Source organism: Solea senegalensis, linkage group LG2 (assembly GCF_019176455.1).
Source record: "Solea senegalensis isolate Sse05_10M linkage group LG2, IFAPA_SoseM_1, whole genome shotgun sequence".
Taxonomy (NCBI): Eukaryota; Metazoa; Chordata; class Actinopteri; order Pleuronectiformes; family Soleidae; genus Solea; species Solea senegalensis.
Genome location: NC_058022.1, coordinates 13941231 through 13958164, shown reverse-complemented (window position 1 = coordinate 13958164; position 16934 = coordinate 13941231). Strand labels below are relative to the sequence as shown.

Sequence of the window (16934 nt, the reverse complement as noted above, 5' to 3'; positions counted from 1 at the left end):
GGGGGGGTCGTAATGGACCTTTTTCCCCATGTCTGACCAGACTTGATGCTCAGTGGCACCCAGGTCATTTGAGTTTGAGACCCCTGCACTAGAGGGTACTTTCCTATGCGTCTGCAGTTTATGTCCATTAGGGCACGCCCCCACAAGTGGAATTTGAATTGGAAAGTTGCAAACTGTCAATAAAAATACATAAATACACCTTAGACATTTGTTGACATTGACAAACTTAGGTTTTACCCGTTCCATCCACTCCAGGTTTAAGAGAGCCAGGCTTGTGGTATAGTAAATGTAAGAGTAGGTCACACTGAATACTTGACATTTCAACCTGTGACACATGTTTTCTGTATTTTCTAGATGTGTTCCAATGAAGTGATTGAGAAATAATTAAATAATTATACTGTTTGGTCGTGATAGTGTTGCTAAAACAACAAATGACTTTTGCACAGTGCTGTAGATCACCTTTGACTGAATGAAAGAACTTAGAATACAGTTCTGCTTTTATACTTATAAAGCCTTGAATAGTCTTGCCCCATCTTACCTCATGCAGTGGACTTTTACATCCACATTCACTGTCATGATCACCGAGGTCTGCATAAAGATCTCTTCTTGTGGAACCTAGGTTGACCTTGTTTCTGTGTTTTATTGTTTTTTTGATTCCATTTTAATTGTTTTTTTGTTTTATTTAATCATGCCTTTAGTTTACATTATTTCATATCCTGTCTGTTTCTATGTATTTATGCGCGGTGCAGCACTTTGGTCAACTCTGTTGTTTTTAAATGTGCTATATGGAAATAAGTCTGGACTGGATTGGATGTATATGCTGCGTTTTTGACCCTGTGTGTGTGTGTGTGCATGGGTCTTGGTGCACAGTTTTAGTAATGAGTTGGCTGCTTGCATCACTGTGCGCTGGTGACGTGTGGCGTCTGGGAGCTGTCCCAGGAATCATGGTGCTGAAGCTGCAGCATCGATTCAGCAGCCAATGATCGCAGGAGAATCCGGGGCTACGGATGCTTTCACCCGGAGCAGGACGGTCCGACACTCTGCTTGGATTTTAACCGAGGTGTACGTGAACCTATCGGCTTGTTCCTGGCACATGGGGACTCCATAATTTGGGACGTATGGCTTCATATATATATGCCAGCGACCTGCAGTCTGGCTAGATACCCATAATAATAAAAAAAAATCCTGAAACTGTGGATATAGAAAACGCTGTCGCTGACCAGGTAAGACAGATTTCGCCTCCTAACATGGCACACCATCGTTTGACTTCATTTGCTTTGAAATCCTCGCAAAGACACCGAGAGTATAATCTGAGCTGTGCTGCTTTAAATCAGGCTTTCGCTCTTGTCAGAAGGCAATTTTGAATGTTAAGATTGGGCGCTGACATTTGGTTTCGTAGTCTGTTTGAATCGACCAAAGGCGGATTTTATTGTGGGTTTGTGCGCTCGTCGTGAATCTGGAGAGAGAAGCTTAGTTTATGTTGTAGAGCGCAGGCAGACTGTGACAGTGGGCACTGAGTGAACGGGCCACAGCCTTTTTATTACTTCAATGCACATTACCATCAGTCTAACATTTGACTTTTTCCTTGTAGCTGCTACATTCGCTGAACTTAATGGCTTCAGACACTTGTTTGCATCGCTGGGATTTATTTGCCTTTTGGATTTTGGAGGACAATAAAAGTCAGATGCTACAGTTAAACTAAAGGAAAAAGACCCTCCTCCAGCCTTTACACACAATCCCACAGCGTATATGAAGGAGTGCTTTCTCATGACGGGGACACATACAGTGCATGCTGTTTTCTTCCAGCAGCACCTTTGCACGGTGCCGTGACTTTCTGGCCGCAGATAGCTCGATGCAGCGCAGCCGGGGAATGTTGAAGAGCCGCTGCTGCGTCCTGCTCGGTGACCTGAGGCTGCTGCTGCTCGGGCCACCACCACCGCCGACATCGCTGCCCCCGCTGACCCCGATGAGCGGCCAAACCGCGGAGAGCCATGAGACAGGCGTCGCCGTTCCCGACAACAACAACACGTTAACGCGGAGCCACCAGCGCGCAGGGGACCGGACTGCCTCACCTGCGCCGGGGGCCACGGGGCCATCGGGTGGAGAGCGACCATCGGCGGGCTGGGTGGATGCTGCAGAGCTGTCGGCCGCCCTGCGCGTCTGCAGCAGCTCGTCCGACGACTGCTCCAAAGGCAAACTGGAGGAGAGGTTCTCCCTTACCAGCTACACGGAGAGTGGCTTCAGGACGCCCGTGTGCAGAATCTGCTTCCAGGGACCAGAACACGTAAGTCAAGGGAAATAATGCTTTCAATGTAAAAATGAGGTACTGCTGTCATGAAGTGCAACATCTGTTTTTTCAGAATGAACTCCAAGGGCCAGGTGATCTAATCATCCTTTCTGGCTGAACAACTGTTTTGTGCAGGCTTTCTGTGCTGATGATTTACTGGCAGTGGCTTGCGCTGACATTTCAGGGGGGCAGGGGCCTAAGTGAAAAAAGGGCACCCCCTCATAAATATTGGATGGGGAAAAACTGTGCAGTAGCAAATCTAGGATTTATTCAATTACATTCAGTTCAATTCCATTAAAAATAACCTCAGTTGCTCACAGAGCAGTCATAAAATACATTTAATTAGTTAAGAAAAACAAAACACAATGTCAACGAGTATTGAACAAATTTAAGTGCATACTTGAAGTGTGGATATGGATATAAAGGCAAATAAGTAAATAAAAGCAGTACTTTAACACTACAGTACAGTATAACATGACTGATCCCACAGATGTTACAGTTCAAAAGCAATTTTTGGGCATTATATTCATATTTCCAAAATCAGTGGCACATGTCAGTCTGACACTTATCTAAAGTGAGTGGGACAGTGGTAAATAACATGTGCAACAGATCTAATTCTATCTATCTATCTATCTATCATGAGATATGTGTTACATGTAAGACAGTTTTATTAGAAGTATAACAAGTGAAGGTAATGTGCACATGTGTAGGAACCGTCCTGTAACATCTGTTATATGCAGGCTTTCTTGTTTTGAGGATTTACTGGTCAATCCTTTCCCAATCCTCAAGGAGAACCTTTTGAACCCTGCACTTGACCATGAGGAGAGAGCCATAGCCAGTTGTGGGGGGTTGCACAAACAACTCATTATAGCCAAATGCTATATGAATTGGCTTCATATCAAGAGAAAATATTAAAACAGTAATAATAATGTGCACAGAGTCAGCCACACTGTGAAGCCTTCACATCTTAGGCCATATCGTGATGATAGCGTCACACAACATCAATCAGGAGAGGAAGAATGGGAAGGAAGCCGACTTAAGTGTGTGCAGCAATAAATAATATTAAACGATAACAGCGAAGCAGGGACTTAACAATTTGCAGACATTAGTTACACTGTTTGACAGAGCCTTTGACACCACAATGACAAATACAGTATGTCACACCTCGCCAACTATAATGGAGGTAGAGCACTTTTAAAATGTGAAGCAAGAGCGAGATAGCTGAGGTGCAGGACAAATCCAGAAGGCTGTACTCACAGTTGTCTTTTCTTTGCCCAAGCACCAGATTTTGATGATCATTTCATGGTTGTTGCACACAGTATGTCCTAAAATCTGCCTTTGTTTCATCAACTCATTATTCTCACAACGATTGTGTGCATCAATCCACCTCTGAGCTCAGCGTTTGTAATTATTACTGACATGGGTCTAGTTATGAAATTTGAAGACGAGGCCTCATCCTTGTTCTTTTTCACAGAAAGTCAGTGCACTCTGCAGTGCATACAAAGTACTGATTTGAGAATTTGCAGTGTTTCCCATGGTCTCCTCCAGCTCAGCTCATCAATGCATCTTGCAGCTAGTCAATAGCATTTGATTTTATGTCATCCCATCATTATGCAAGTTCTTATCTATCACCAGCTCTCCTTTTTTCTGCCACTGCTGCTGTTAGTTTGGATAAAGTCCAGATATGGATCTGCTGAGGTGTAAATGGACACAAGGAGAATGAGGAGGAATGAGTGGACTGTCTTGTGTGTGTCACTGTGCGACACAGGCACCAGGGACATTAGTTATCATCTATTCTCCTCCTCTATTAGCCTCCAGGATGTCACATAGACTAAGGTAGCCATTATGTGATGCGACAGTCCATCTTCAAAACACTATCTCCCCCAAGGCTGAGAAACTCAAGAGTAAATAAGGGAGGAAGTTATAAAAAAAAAAAGACCAGTTGGCGTAATCAAGTACATATTTACATTTTTGTGCCATTTTCCCTTTGTCTCTATGTAATACTTACTGTGTATTTATGCTTCCGTGCTTTGACATATAAATACTTCTTTTCGCTTCTCTTGTCATGAATCGATGATAAATCGAGTGGATTGCTTCCAAAAACAATAAGAAAATGTTGTGCAAGTGAACACAAACATAGGGTTGTTTTTTTTGGCATTTTGTTGTTAATGTGTAACGTTAGCATTACATATCTCTCCATGGCCAGTATGGCTAAGATAAGAGCCGTATGTAGGCAGCCTTATAACGAGAGACAAGAATCAGAACTGACCCTTCAACCCAGACACACATAAACTGAGCCATTGCTAGTCAAAAAAAACCAACATATTTTCATCTTTTGCTTTATTTACTACTTACAGTATGTACTTCAGGTTATTCATTTAGTCTGATTTTCCTAAGCTTTACAGAAATCATGTTTCAGTCAAATTATCACTTGTGGTCAATTTGAGGCTTTACAGAGCTCGTCTTGCATGGAGCTTTAGCTTTATTCAAACTTGTGCTTTAAGACTTGTTCTTGACCTCTGCTTGACCCTTTTGTTAGATTGCATAGATTCAAATGATGTATTGCACAACATTTTAAAAGGAATATTTAAAAGGTAAAGTACTATGACAAATCATGGACTATTTCTGCACATGCTGAGGTATTTTTATTTTAAAAGTGACTATTACACTTTGGGGCCGTCACTGCTCTGTCCTCACTTCAGTGGCACATTGAGAATATGGGAATCCCTGCTACTTAAAGATAGCCAGCTTTCTTTCCTAAATCATAACACAGATAATGCACTCCCATGTTTGTGCTGCATAATAAGAAGCCTTGAGGGGTCAAGAGAGCATCTTTTTTTTCTAAATGGCCCCACAGTGGCAAGGGACTATGCTTTCGGTAGTACATCATATGCAGGATGGCTCCTTTGCCAGTTATTTTGGAATGAGATATAAACAAGTTATGTAAGCACATAAAATGTCCTGGCTTGGCTGAAGTCTGTAGATAGGAGCTGTGAAGTCTTACACTTGAATTATATACCCCAGTTTCATTTTTATTCAGTCACTTTAAAAGGACCATTAAGTGTCACCGAAGGCCTAATGGTTCCCGTAAAATTAGCAGTAAGTGGAAAGTCTCCCAGCATATGTTTTATGAGTTCTAATTATAGGTAAATAAATTTAAAATGATCTGACTTTCAAATTCATTTTTAGATGATTAGATGTCTTTTCCCTCTAACTTGTTGAATGTAGTAAAACTAATATATGGAGCTGTTTCTTTCGGATGACTGCAATATTGCAGGTTGCTGAAAAAAATCCTTGTGGCCTCAAATGTTATTGGCTCTTGTAAAAAAAAAACGCTGTCATTCAGCTTGTGTGTGCGCACTAGATTATTATACCACAATTTCCCTTCGTCTGGAGTTAATGGAGTTCACTCGCATCGATTCTACACCCTTAAGAATTGTGTGTGACCATCTCTAATTTAGCCTCTTGTCATTATATATACGTTGAACATAGATCCAATTTTCCGAGGAGGAAATTGGGTGCACTGAGGTGTTTTAGGATAATTCGGCACATAGGAATCAATCGACATGACCAAAGTGACCAGATTTATCATCCTCTTCATCCATTTGTTGAGTTATTTGTTTTTGTTGTCCAATAATCATAGCAATTTGATAAACAAAAGGATGTTACCACTTTGTGCGTGGGGGTGTAATGCCGGGTTTGTTATCAGTCTCTCCTGCTCCTTCTCCCTCGTCTCAGTTGTACTGAAGTGATCCAGGTTTCAGCTTTTGGCTGTGATCAGGACAGTCACAGTCAGCAGTCCGAGTCCCCCTGGACAAGGCAGAAGTGTTGGCGCTCCTGCCAATACACTCCCACCCTGACCATCTGTAGATGGGCCTTTTCTCCTCGAGCTCCCTGCTTTTGACCAGGCTACTTCTCCGTCTGTCCGAGATGTCAGCAAAATGACACCATGGAGCCTCAGTGCATTTTATAATTTTTGCCCAAACCTCTATTCTATATCCTCATGTTATACAGACACAGTGCGTGCTGAATACTACATTAACCATAGGCTTTGAAATTCAGTGAATTGGTTTATAGAGGTGGAGAGTTTTCAGAAGGGGGCCGACTCATTTATTTATGTTTTGGTCAGTGCAGTCATGATCGAAACATTTAAATAAAAAAGTGTTGAATTTAATATTCTATAGATCCAAGTTTCTTAAAGGTGGTAAGTCTACATCATCTATATTCCATATGACAAAACTATTAATGTATTCTAACGATCTTGGAGCCCAAGGCGAGAATATATAGACCCGCCATTTGTTCCACAGGCTGAGTGCGGCATCATAATACGTTGAAATCTGGCAGAGTCATTTCCAGTTTTGGACAGTTGCACAGAAAGACACATTTGGCATCCTTGTTATCTTGAAGCAGAGGAATGGGAGTGTGCTGCAGCTGTGCAGTGTTTTCTTATCATTTTATAGGAAGTGGGCATCTTATTATTGTATATAATTGTAATATGTACCCGCAGGTGGGGACATGCGCTCATTACAAACAACAGAGTTCTGCTTGTCCACAAAGTGAAGGCCTTTCCCAAAGGCGCATGGCACAACCATGAACAATGCCGAGTGCAACACTTTTAATTCATGTGTTCGGGTGTTAAACTGCCAAGTGGATTTGGACTCTCTATTGCTATCACTTTTCCAGTTTTTAATTCTGTACATGGATTCTGTAACTTGTGAATTTTACCCATGTAGATCAACACAGGATCCTTAAGTGTCTTATATTGCTAAAGTATAGCCTTCCATGTCAAAAGAATTAATTAATTAACAGATGTTTTGTGAAACTTCAAAACTCCACCGTAGCTGTTGAAAAGATGTTGGTCAAGTTTAAATCTAAGGCTGATAAATCTAAGATTTTTCACCTAAAAACATCAATAGTGTACTTGACCATTTGAGCAACTTGAACAACTTTGAAAGGTCTGGTTTTGTAAGCTAAGCTACCTCTTCAAAATCTCGGCTTCTGCTTCCCGCTGGTTTAACACAGTCAAGTACATTATCCCTAGCTCTTCAAGTGAGCAACAATATCTTCTGTAATAACCGTCCAATATGTTGGATCTGGTTTAGAAGTGATGGATGGAATATTAGTGAAATGCAGGGCAGCCAAACAGACAGGATGTTAGATCAGATCAGCTGCAGACAGAGACTAAGTGTTTCTTCAACATTTAAATGAGCTCTGTGCAGTGTAAGCGCTGCAGTAACAATAACAGTGTAATCATTTACAGCATTGTTGTGGTTTTACTCGGTGACACATCAGCTTTGGTGACTAATCCTACATGTTTAAATGATGCAAGTAATCCAGATTTTTTGGGCGGGGGGCTTTCTGCAATGCTAAGGGTTCATTTCACACCTGAACTGATGTTCTGCCAATACATGGCTGTGTGTTTTATACTTAAGATGCATGCTTGCCAGGACTGAACACTCTGAGAAAATCAGTGATCCAGCACAAAAAAACTGCAACGAAATACAAATGTGTGTGTATAGTGTGTCCTGCAGTATATTGTATGTGGAAGAAATAACTGCTTTGGGGGAAATAGAAGCAGAAAGCCAAGGATCATCAATCACTGGTTGGTGACAGCACATATGTCTTCTTATTATCCGGCTCTTAGTCTTGTGCAGTTACAATAAGATTTTTTTTTATTTTTTTTTAACTGTTTGATATTTTTTGTTTGAGTGAAGTTTTTGTGCTGTTGCTCAAAAGTGCAGGACGGGTATTTTTGCTGCTTCTTCTTTCTTTCTTTTGCTTCAAAGTTTGGCACAGGTTGTGAGGTACATTCACAACTGACAGCACATATTTTCAGAGTGAGAGCTCTACTGACTGTCAAACAAATATCTGGAGAAAAAAAAGGTTTGCTAAGAAGTTTCAAACACTTACCGCATTGCTTGTAGTGACTGTGTGACTTTGCGTCTCTCCTGCAGGGGGAGCTCCTGAGCCCATGTCGGTGCAGCGGGTCAGTGCGCTGCACGCACCAGCCCTGCCTCATCAAGTGGATCAGTGAGAGGGGGTCATGGGCCTGTGAGCTGTGCTACTACAAATATCAGGTCATTGCCATCAGCACTAAGAACCCTCTACAGGTGAGCTGAAAGAGTAAAAAAAAACACAGTTGAAAAGGTGAAAAGGTTCAGATAAGAAACTAAGGATTATAAAGAAATTGCAGTATACTTTTTTAAATCTACCAAACACTGGCAAGTCAATTCCCAGATTAGTCACCGAGTGCTATTATGTGTGCATGCATAAAAAGAAACTGGATCCCGTATGCAGAGCCAGAAGCAGATCGCAAAAAAAGTTCCCAAAAAAGAATGTTGAGTTCATTTGCACAAACACGTTAAAACAGGGGATTATGAGAGTGGCAGGATGATATGTTTGCTGTGCTGAACCAGAGAGATCAGAGTGATGTAAGCAGCGAGACTGTCGTTACAGGAATGGAATTTGAACCAGGGTCAAACCAGAAACCAGACCTAGAGTATGTGGACCTGAAGCAAAGGGAGACAAGGGTTAGTCTTCTGCAGAAGACACAGAGAATGAAGGAGTGGCATTATAATTCATTCATCTTACTCGTCTTCTACCACTGTATCCTTCACATGACGGTCATAGGGGGCGCTTGAGCCAATCCCAGCTGACATGGGGCAAAAGGTGGGGTACACCCTGGACTGATTTCCAGTCCATCACAGGGACACAGAGACAAACAACCATCCACTCTCACACCTACAGTCAATGTATAATGTCCAGTTTACCTAATCTCCATATTGCATGTTTTTGGACTGGGGGAGGAAGCTGGAGAACCCAGAGAAAACCCCCACACACACACACACACACACAAGAACATACAAACTCCATGCAGAAAGCAATGCCCTTGTTCCGACCAGTGTTTGGAACAATGTTTTGATGAATCATCAGGAAAGTGAAGGTGAATCAAGTCACTCATTTCAATCCATTTTTAGTTCACATATCAACATTGGTGGTTAAAATAAAACTGTCAAATAACACAATTTTCAGTTTAGGTCTGAACATATGTTAAATAACTTCATGCAGGTCTTTTCTGTCATCTGATCCCTCCGACAGAAAGATTACAGATAAAGAAGATAAAGAAAAATGTTCTTTGTTTCAGATCATTTTGAGTGGAAGTTCATTTTTACCATAGATTTGTGCTTGAGAATTTAGATTGTGTGTTTAATATACTGCTTCTAATATAAGCAATATCATTCCCTGACACTGAAGGCTTTTTCTTTTGTTTCAGTTGAATTGTTTGGAAATGGCCTGGTTAAATTAAGATGATGTTTAAATCTTCATCTTTATGTCTTCTCCCCTGTTTCCCAATTATTAAAAAAAGAAGAATGAAAACAGTCAGAGATACAGAAACTGATCTTTCCTGTGGTCTTTGTCCTGTTGCAGTGGCAGGCTATCTCCCTGACAGTGATAGAGAAAGTGCAGATAGCAGCAGCCATCTTGGGCTCACTGTTCCTGATGGCCAGTATCTCCTGGCTGGTGTGGTCGTCCTTTAGCCCGTCGGCCCGCTGGCAGCGACAAGATCTGCTTTTCCAGATCTGCTACGGCATGTACGGCTTCATGGATGTCGTGTGCATCGGTGAGCTGGTTTTCTTCCTCTTTAAAAGTCTGCACTTGTGGGAATGAGTTTTCACATTTTTATACTCACATTATTGCAGGTATATTGTGTTTTCATCCAGCAAAGTAAACATAATGTCATAGCTGTTCAGCAGAGTCAATACTTATATCCTCCAGCTGTGGACGAAGTTTTGTGGATTCCATTGACAGTTTACACTATTGACATTTAACGCAACTGGTCTACGCCATTAAACCAATATTGGGTGTCTGGAAAGTTATATTTCAAGTGCAGGATTTTTTGAGCTTTCTTTTTTAATATATGCTGCACACACCTGTGTCTGTGTGTGTTTTGCAGCAACTGAAGTGTTTTATTTGCATTCATTGAAATGCATTTCACTTTTTAATAAAAGCTGCAGTGTCACTGTCATGCAAACACTGACGACCATTGTGTACTGATATACAACCCAAAGGGGCGAAAAACAAACAAAAAAAAAAACATTTTAATCATCTTCTCATCTTCTAAACCTTTTGTGTGGGAGTCCAAATTGAAACTTGAAGCCAGCTGTCGGCCTCTGGAGCCCGAGGGGCCCTCGGGTTTCGGATGGCTGTGTGATGGCATTTCACATAATAAAAAAAATAAAAACATAACTGCCTCTGCGTCAGGATGAGAGTAGGAGATTGATTGTCCCCGGTTTGGTGGCGATGATCGACCGTGGTGTCATAAACTCACTGCATTTTACAGATCTTAGCTTGTCACCTGGCAGATTTTCAGTGCAGACACCTCACTTGGAATGACTATGAAGAGGAAAGACTCAAATAGAGAGGAAATTAAGTCCATATGATCAGTAATTGGCGTTGATTGCAACATGTAAAGCTTATTTAATTCATATTAGAGAAAACTATTATGCTATAACCCAAATGATGCTTTGTTATTTGCAGTCTGTGAGAGAATATAGCCTCTACATACAGTAGTAACACTTATTTTAACCACTCTGACTTAGCATTTATTGTATTTCTATCGTCCATTAAATAAATTATTCATGAAACAATGTTTTATAACTTCTCCTAAGACGTATTTTACATATGCAACTGTTTTACACTATGCTCTTGTTATTATCCGATTGTATAGAACAACTGTAAACAAATACATCACTAAACACTTTTAAATGTTTATATCAGCTTTAAAATGTGAAATGGAGGTCTGAAATAAAGTGCAACAGTGTGTACTTAATAAATAAATCCAAACCTTATATTCCCTCTATGTGGCGTTAACGCTGTAAAACATTTGGTTTTAAGAACCCAATGTCACAGATTGATTTCATTTTTTCATATACACAGTTCAATGAGCACAAATCAATAAGTAATTTGAAACCTTGATAAGATGTTTTCGAATGACCCCAGAGAACAGATGCATCACTTTAGCTCACCTTAATTTGAAAATGGTGAGTGTCTTTGTGTCATAAGTTGTGTGATGTGTGTAGTGTTTTTGTTGTCTTCTTTTGGTTTAAATAAGATCTTATCTTGGGGTTATGATGCAATGCTGTTAAAGATTTTATTTCTCTCTCTTTGTTTCTTCCTCTGCTAGTACATTATACAGGCTTGATCTCTATGTTGCTCTGATCTCAACAGCTCTAATTGTCCACGAGGGACCTTCCGTGTTTCGTATCTTCCACCGGTGGCAGGCGGTGAACCAGCAGTGGAAGGTCTTGAATTATAATAAGTCAATGGACAGTGATGACCTGAAGAATACCACTGTGGACAGGACTGTGTCCCAGCCCACCGAGGGCTATCAGACTGGGATAGGAGTGTCCACCTCCACCTCCTCCCTGATGGTGGTAGCCTCCACAGCCGCCGGCTCCACTTCCACAGATGTGGTGACAACCACAGGAGGACTGGGAACGCACGTGGATCCCAACAGTGGCAGCGCAGTGTCGGACCAACACTGTTCCTACAACATCCTCCACCTCCTCAGCCACCTGAGGCAGCCGGAGCCACGCAGCCAATCCAGCAATAGTTCACGAGAGCTGGTCATGCGAGTTACTACAGTCTAAAAGAGGAAAATAAGGCCTTATGTCACACGGACGTGAAAGATTTACAAACCAGCTGACAGTTGAGAAGAAGAAAAAACAACAACCCTAACTGCACTGGATTAATACAATGTTCTTGTTTGTTTCAAAATGCATCTCTGCTGTCCTTACATGGATTGAATAAAAGTCAAAATTGTTTCATTTTCAGAATTGCTTGGGAAGTTGTGTTTTTATTTGACGTATAATTTATAGTACGAGTGGGACGAGCGCGGTGAAGCGATTACATGTTCAAAGGTCATTTGAATAACGACTAAAAGCTTCTAACAGCATCATTAGTGACAGAACCTTTAACCATACTTCATCCTACTTCATACATTTTTAATGTTTTGCTGGGATGTGTGTGTGTGTGTGTGTGTGTGTCAGGAAAAACAAACATCAATGTTGGAATGTGCATTTATGAAGAGAAACACTTTTCTCCGGAAAAGGACAAAGCTTTTGTCTGTGTGATCATTTACTGTCTCACACAAAGTGGAGCTGCAGGTATCACGTCAAATATATCAGATTCTATAAATCCAAAAAAACAGCAGTGGGTTTTGTTGATTGCAGTCATTTGAGGCGTTGCAAGGTGCCAACGCACAAGACTCACATGCCATCCTACAATTATATTAAACAGAACTGATGCAGTTTTTTTTTTGTTTTTTTTTAAGTATAGGCTTTTTGTCAGCTGTCTTTGACAAGCACTCAGCTGCCACACGGCGAGTTTGTTGATTGTATTTTGCAAAATCTTTGAGCAATTTGTTCTTTTTGGAACACCTTGTCTCTAAACAACACTTTCTTTTTCAGCCCAGTGTTTCTAACAATGCACCTGAGCATTAGAGAGGAATAAAAACGATAATAAGGACCTTCATCAGCCAGTACGCTTAATTGCTCCTGCTACTTTAGCCACACATGAAAACATTTCTGTGCTCCAAAGCACCACAGTGTCACTTGCACTCCATTATGCACATATTCATGTTCACATTTGGCTCACAGAACCAGAGATTTTCCCCCATCCCTCGGCTCTCAGACTCAGATATGCTCTTTGATATTTAACTCCATGTCCATGAAAGATCAGTTTTATCCCAGGGGACTGCACATCTCTAAAGCGTGTTGTGGGAGGGAAAAAACATTGGTATAAAAACCCGCTCATAGCTGGGTGGGGATGGAAGAGGGCGTCTTATTGATGCAAGTCCTTTTATTCATAATTTCAAGAGGCTGACACTGTGGAGGTGAAACTGCACACTTTCCCACAGTTTTCTCCTTCATTGCTCCTGAAAATCGTTTTGATGATAACATTATTTTACTGCTATTATCGTGCTATGAATATTATTACAAGGCAACACAGATGATAGCGTGGAACAGAAGAAGAAGCTCTGCCTCTGATGCCTTTGAGCGCTTTCCAACATGCTTTGCATTAAAACACATCATTAGCGTCAGTATACTTGGGATAGAAATGAGCCACATTAATTCAAGTGATGCTTGTGTGTAATGTTGACATTCATCCTGTAGGTTTTTGCTTTGCAGCTTCTTCATATCTAATATATGAAGACTATCTGATATACATGGTAATAATTTCATTGCAGCATTTAGGGAAGTCAGGAAGTCAAAATTCAGCTGTCAAAAAGCATTAACACAAATTCTTAGTATTAAAATAGCTTGTTTTGCAACCCTGCTAGACCTCATCATAAGCAAATGCCAGGAGTACAGTATCTGCAGAGAATCAGGTGGTGCCATGACTTTCTGCTGAATTATTTAAGACATGAAGTGCTGATATCAATGGGTGGGAGCCGCACGTATATATGGAGCCCACTCACAAAGAACTGCAAGGTTGCAGCAAGTTCATCATCAAGCACGCTCGCCTCGGTTTTCTTCACACCTTGTCTCTTTAAATATAAAAGCACATACAGCACACCTGACTGTGATGAAACTCAAGTCGACAGAAAACAGCCAGACGGATAAAAATGTGTCACCCGAATCTCCTCAGTGTGGTTTAACATGAGACACATGCAGTTTAAATACTTAAACTTAGTTGCACATGTTGAGATGTATGCATCTGTGTCCCGATCTAACAGGACATAAGATTCAAATAGAATTTAAAACAATTAACCAACCCCTATTGACACAATTTTCATACATTTTTCAATTCTCAGTATACAGTCGCTAGAAAATCTCAACACTAAACTCGCTATACTGGAACAATGTGTAACTTCAAGATAAAACACACCAAACATCGAAATTTTGCCTCCAGCTTACGACATTTTAGTTAAAGTAACAGAGGAACTGCAAAGCTTGAATGTGTGGGAAAGTATTGTTTCAGTGAGGTTGCCGTTCTGTCTGCTTGTCACTCCATTGTAATAAAACCATCGTATACACCACTTTCATCTGCAGAGAACTGACCCAAAAATTGGATTTCTACAGGACGCTGAACCTTTGAAAGTAGAAAGAATTGCATATATTGACAAGTTGCAGGTCATCTGAAGTCAGTCTGCCATAACACGCAGCGATTGACTCGCTGCACATTTGTGTTAGGGTGAAAAGAAATTTAAATTGGTATTATAACGTCCACGTAGGCAGTGATGGTTGAGGCGGCTATAGCAGACAGATTGTTGTTTGTTTGTGTGCCCACTTGTTCCTGTTCGGGGTCAGAGGCTACTGAATTCTGATGCTGCATTCACCGAGTAAACCACCACTGAAAAACAGGCAGTGTGGGCAGTGTAGACGTTCCACTAACCCTTACTTTAACCACTTCCAAATTAGATTTTTTTTATAGCTTGTGTTCTCCCCCTGGTGGTTTATTCCTGTACTGCTCTTGGGGACTTTCCTACACAATTATTTATTTAAGTGTAAGTAAGTATCAACTTTTTTTTACACAGCAGCACATTTTATAAGAGTGAACAGCAATGTAATGGTCTGAAACAGGGGGTGGTGTGGGGGTGAAGCGCACTGGCTTACTTACTCAAAAACAGTCAGAGGTCAAACGTAGGAGGAAGTCAGTCCAACGAGGCAAACAGATCCAAATAACGGCAGGCAAGAATCCAGAGGTCAGTCTACAAACAGGTCAGATCCCAGTAGACTGCAAAACTGGAAATGCGGGAGAACTTGGCATAAACACAAGACAATCTGGCAGCTGTAAGGTGGTCGAGAGCTGGTGTGAATACAGGGGAACTAACGAGCTGCAGGTGAGGAGAAGGGGCGTGGAACAACAGGTGCGGGGAATGAGCTGATTGCAGTGGAGGGCAGGATCTGAAAGGACAGGAGAGTTAGTGATGAAAAGTAAGCGTTTGGCAGAAATGTTAGATAACGTTTTCCTAACATTGATACATTTTTACTCAGAGACCCTTTATTGTATGGAGAATGAAAACATTCTGTCACTTTTGTGCAACCCAGCAGTTACTGTACATGCAGTAAAACGTGCGGTATTGTTCATTGAATTTGTTCATAATCTGTCCTGCCTGGTTAAATAAATGTTTTGGTTTTATAGCAGTGGACTGGAAGGTATACATTTATACTGGTGATATGTAACAGTGTCATAAGTGTAAAACTTGTAAACTGGGGCCTCCACACAGTTCATCCACCTGGATGCAGCTAACATTTAAAAAAAAAGAGTGTTGCTCAGGGAAAAGACTCAATTTGCCAGACTCTCTCTCTCTCTCTTAATCGCCCACTTGCACACTCAGCATTTCCTCAGAAATTCACACACACACAGACACATTAGCAGGTAAGTGGATGAATCCCTGCATTTCTGGGACGTTCCTGCTGATAGTCACACAGTGTCGTGGCCTGATTAAAAGGCAGCTCTCAATCTAAATATACTTTCTTGTTGAACTCTTGTTTGCAGTGGTACGGATTTTACACTGTATGTTGTGTAAATCTTAAAAGCTTAGTTTACCATTAAATCCTTTGCAGATTTGAGGAGATTCTCTGCAATAATACTTATTTAGGCCCCTTTACCCCTTTGCTCTATAAGCAGAGCATATACTGTACAGACCTTCAAAGACACTCTTCCATCGCACTGGATTCTGGGCTCACCTCTCTGCCTCTCTCCACCTAGTTCGCTCTTCCATCAGTTCCACAACAGTGTCTTATCACCAGCTGTTCCTGGACCGTTCCTCTCTGTGGGCTGCAGGTCAGAGTCTGGCAGATGATGCTTGATGCTGGTGTTTTCCTGAAGGGGTTTTCTCCAATTCTGCCCACCTTCCATCTCAGGATCTGCTTGGCAGCTGGCTCCTGTGCCACTCATTAAGGATTCCGTCAGTCCACCTGGTGTTAAATACATGTCTCAGACAGGTGTTAAACTTCCGCTGCAATATCTTTTCCTCCAGATTTCTGAACTGTGAAGTATGTAAATGACTGGATCTGGCAGTTTATTAAGATTCGCCATCTGGAAGTATGGATAGCTGCAATACATATACATACAATAACCCTTTGACCATATTTATTTTTGGAAAGATGGAACTGGAACGAGCACAAGAGAGATTGATGACATGATCCTGTGTTACGTTTTGGGAGAAGAGCAGTGAGTGCTGGAGGAGAATAATTGTTGAGGATTTGAAAAAAGATTGCTCATTAATTGTGTAGTTGTGGAGAGTCAGGGCACTGAAGTGAGAGAGTGCAGTGCAATAGTAAGTTCAGGGAGGATGGTTATTATGGATCTTAGAGGCTCTGTTAGTGGTTTGGTGAATTCTTTGTGGAGACGGAATGATACGGACGATAGAATAATGGTTGCGCTTCATGGTTAAATTATGAGTATGTTTTTTTGATAAGTGAGCTGTGAATCAATGAACGCATCAAGTTATTCATAGGTGTCTGTGTGCTGGTTCATTTTTGATATGCAAAAATGATTGGGGTCAGTCAAGGATAAAGAGGAGTTTGGTGATTAGATTTCATCAAGTCATGCAAGGATCAAAGATCAGAGGAAAGTGTTTCAGTGTTCTTAAAACCAAACTTAAAACATAGTTATTCTGAATGAGTTTTATTCTGTT

General features: G+C 41.1%; 1 protein-coding gene across 3 annotated transcripts; it reads left to right on the top strand.

Moving 5' to 3' along the window:
• Nucleotides 1-823: 823 nt before the first annotated feature.
• On the top strand, nt 824-12123 carry marchf4 (membrane associated ring-CH-type finger 4). Of its 3 annotated transcripts, none has more exons than XM_044051097.1 (5): nt 824-1062; nt 1592-2284; nt 8242-8397; nt 9716-9908; nt 11516-12123. In XM_044051097.1, the coding sequence occupies exons 2-5, from the start codon at nt 1790-1792 to the stop codon at nt 11935-11937; spliced, it is 1266 nt and encodes a 421-aa protein (XP_043907032.1). In that variant the 5' UTR covers nt 824-1062; nt 1592-1789; the 3' UTR covers nt 11938-12123. The 3 variants fall into 3 exon arrangements, with proteins under 3 accessions (XP_043907032.1, XP_043907015.1, XP_043907024.1); XM_044051080.1 differs by having other exon boundaries at nt 824-1223; XM_044051089.1 differs by lacking the exon at nt 824-1062 and having other exon boundaries at nt 1233-2284.
• Nucleotides 12124-16934: the final 4811 nt, after the last annotated feature.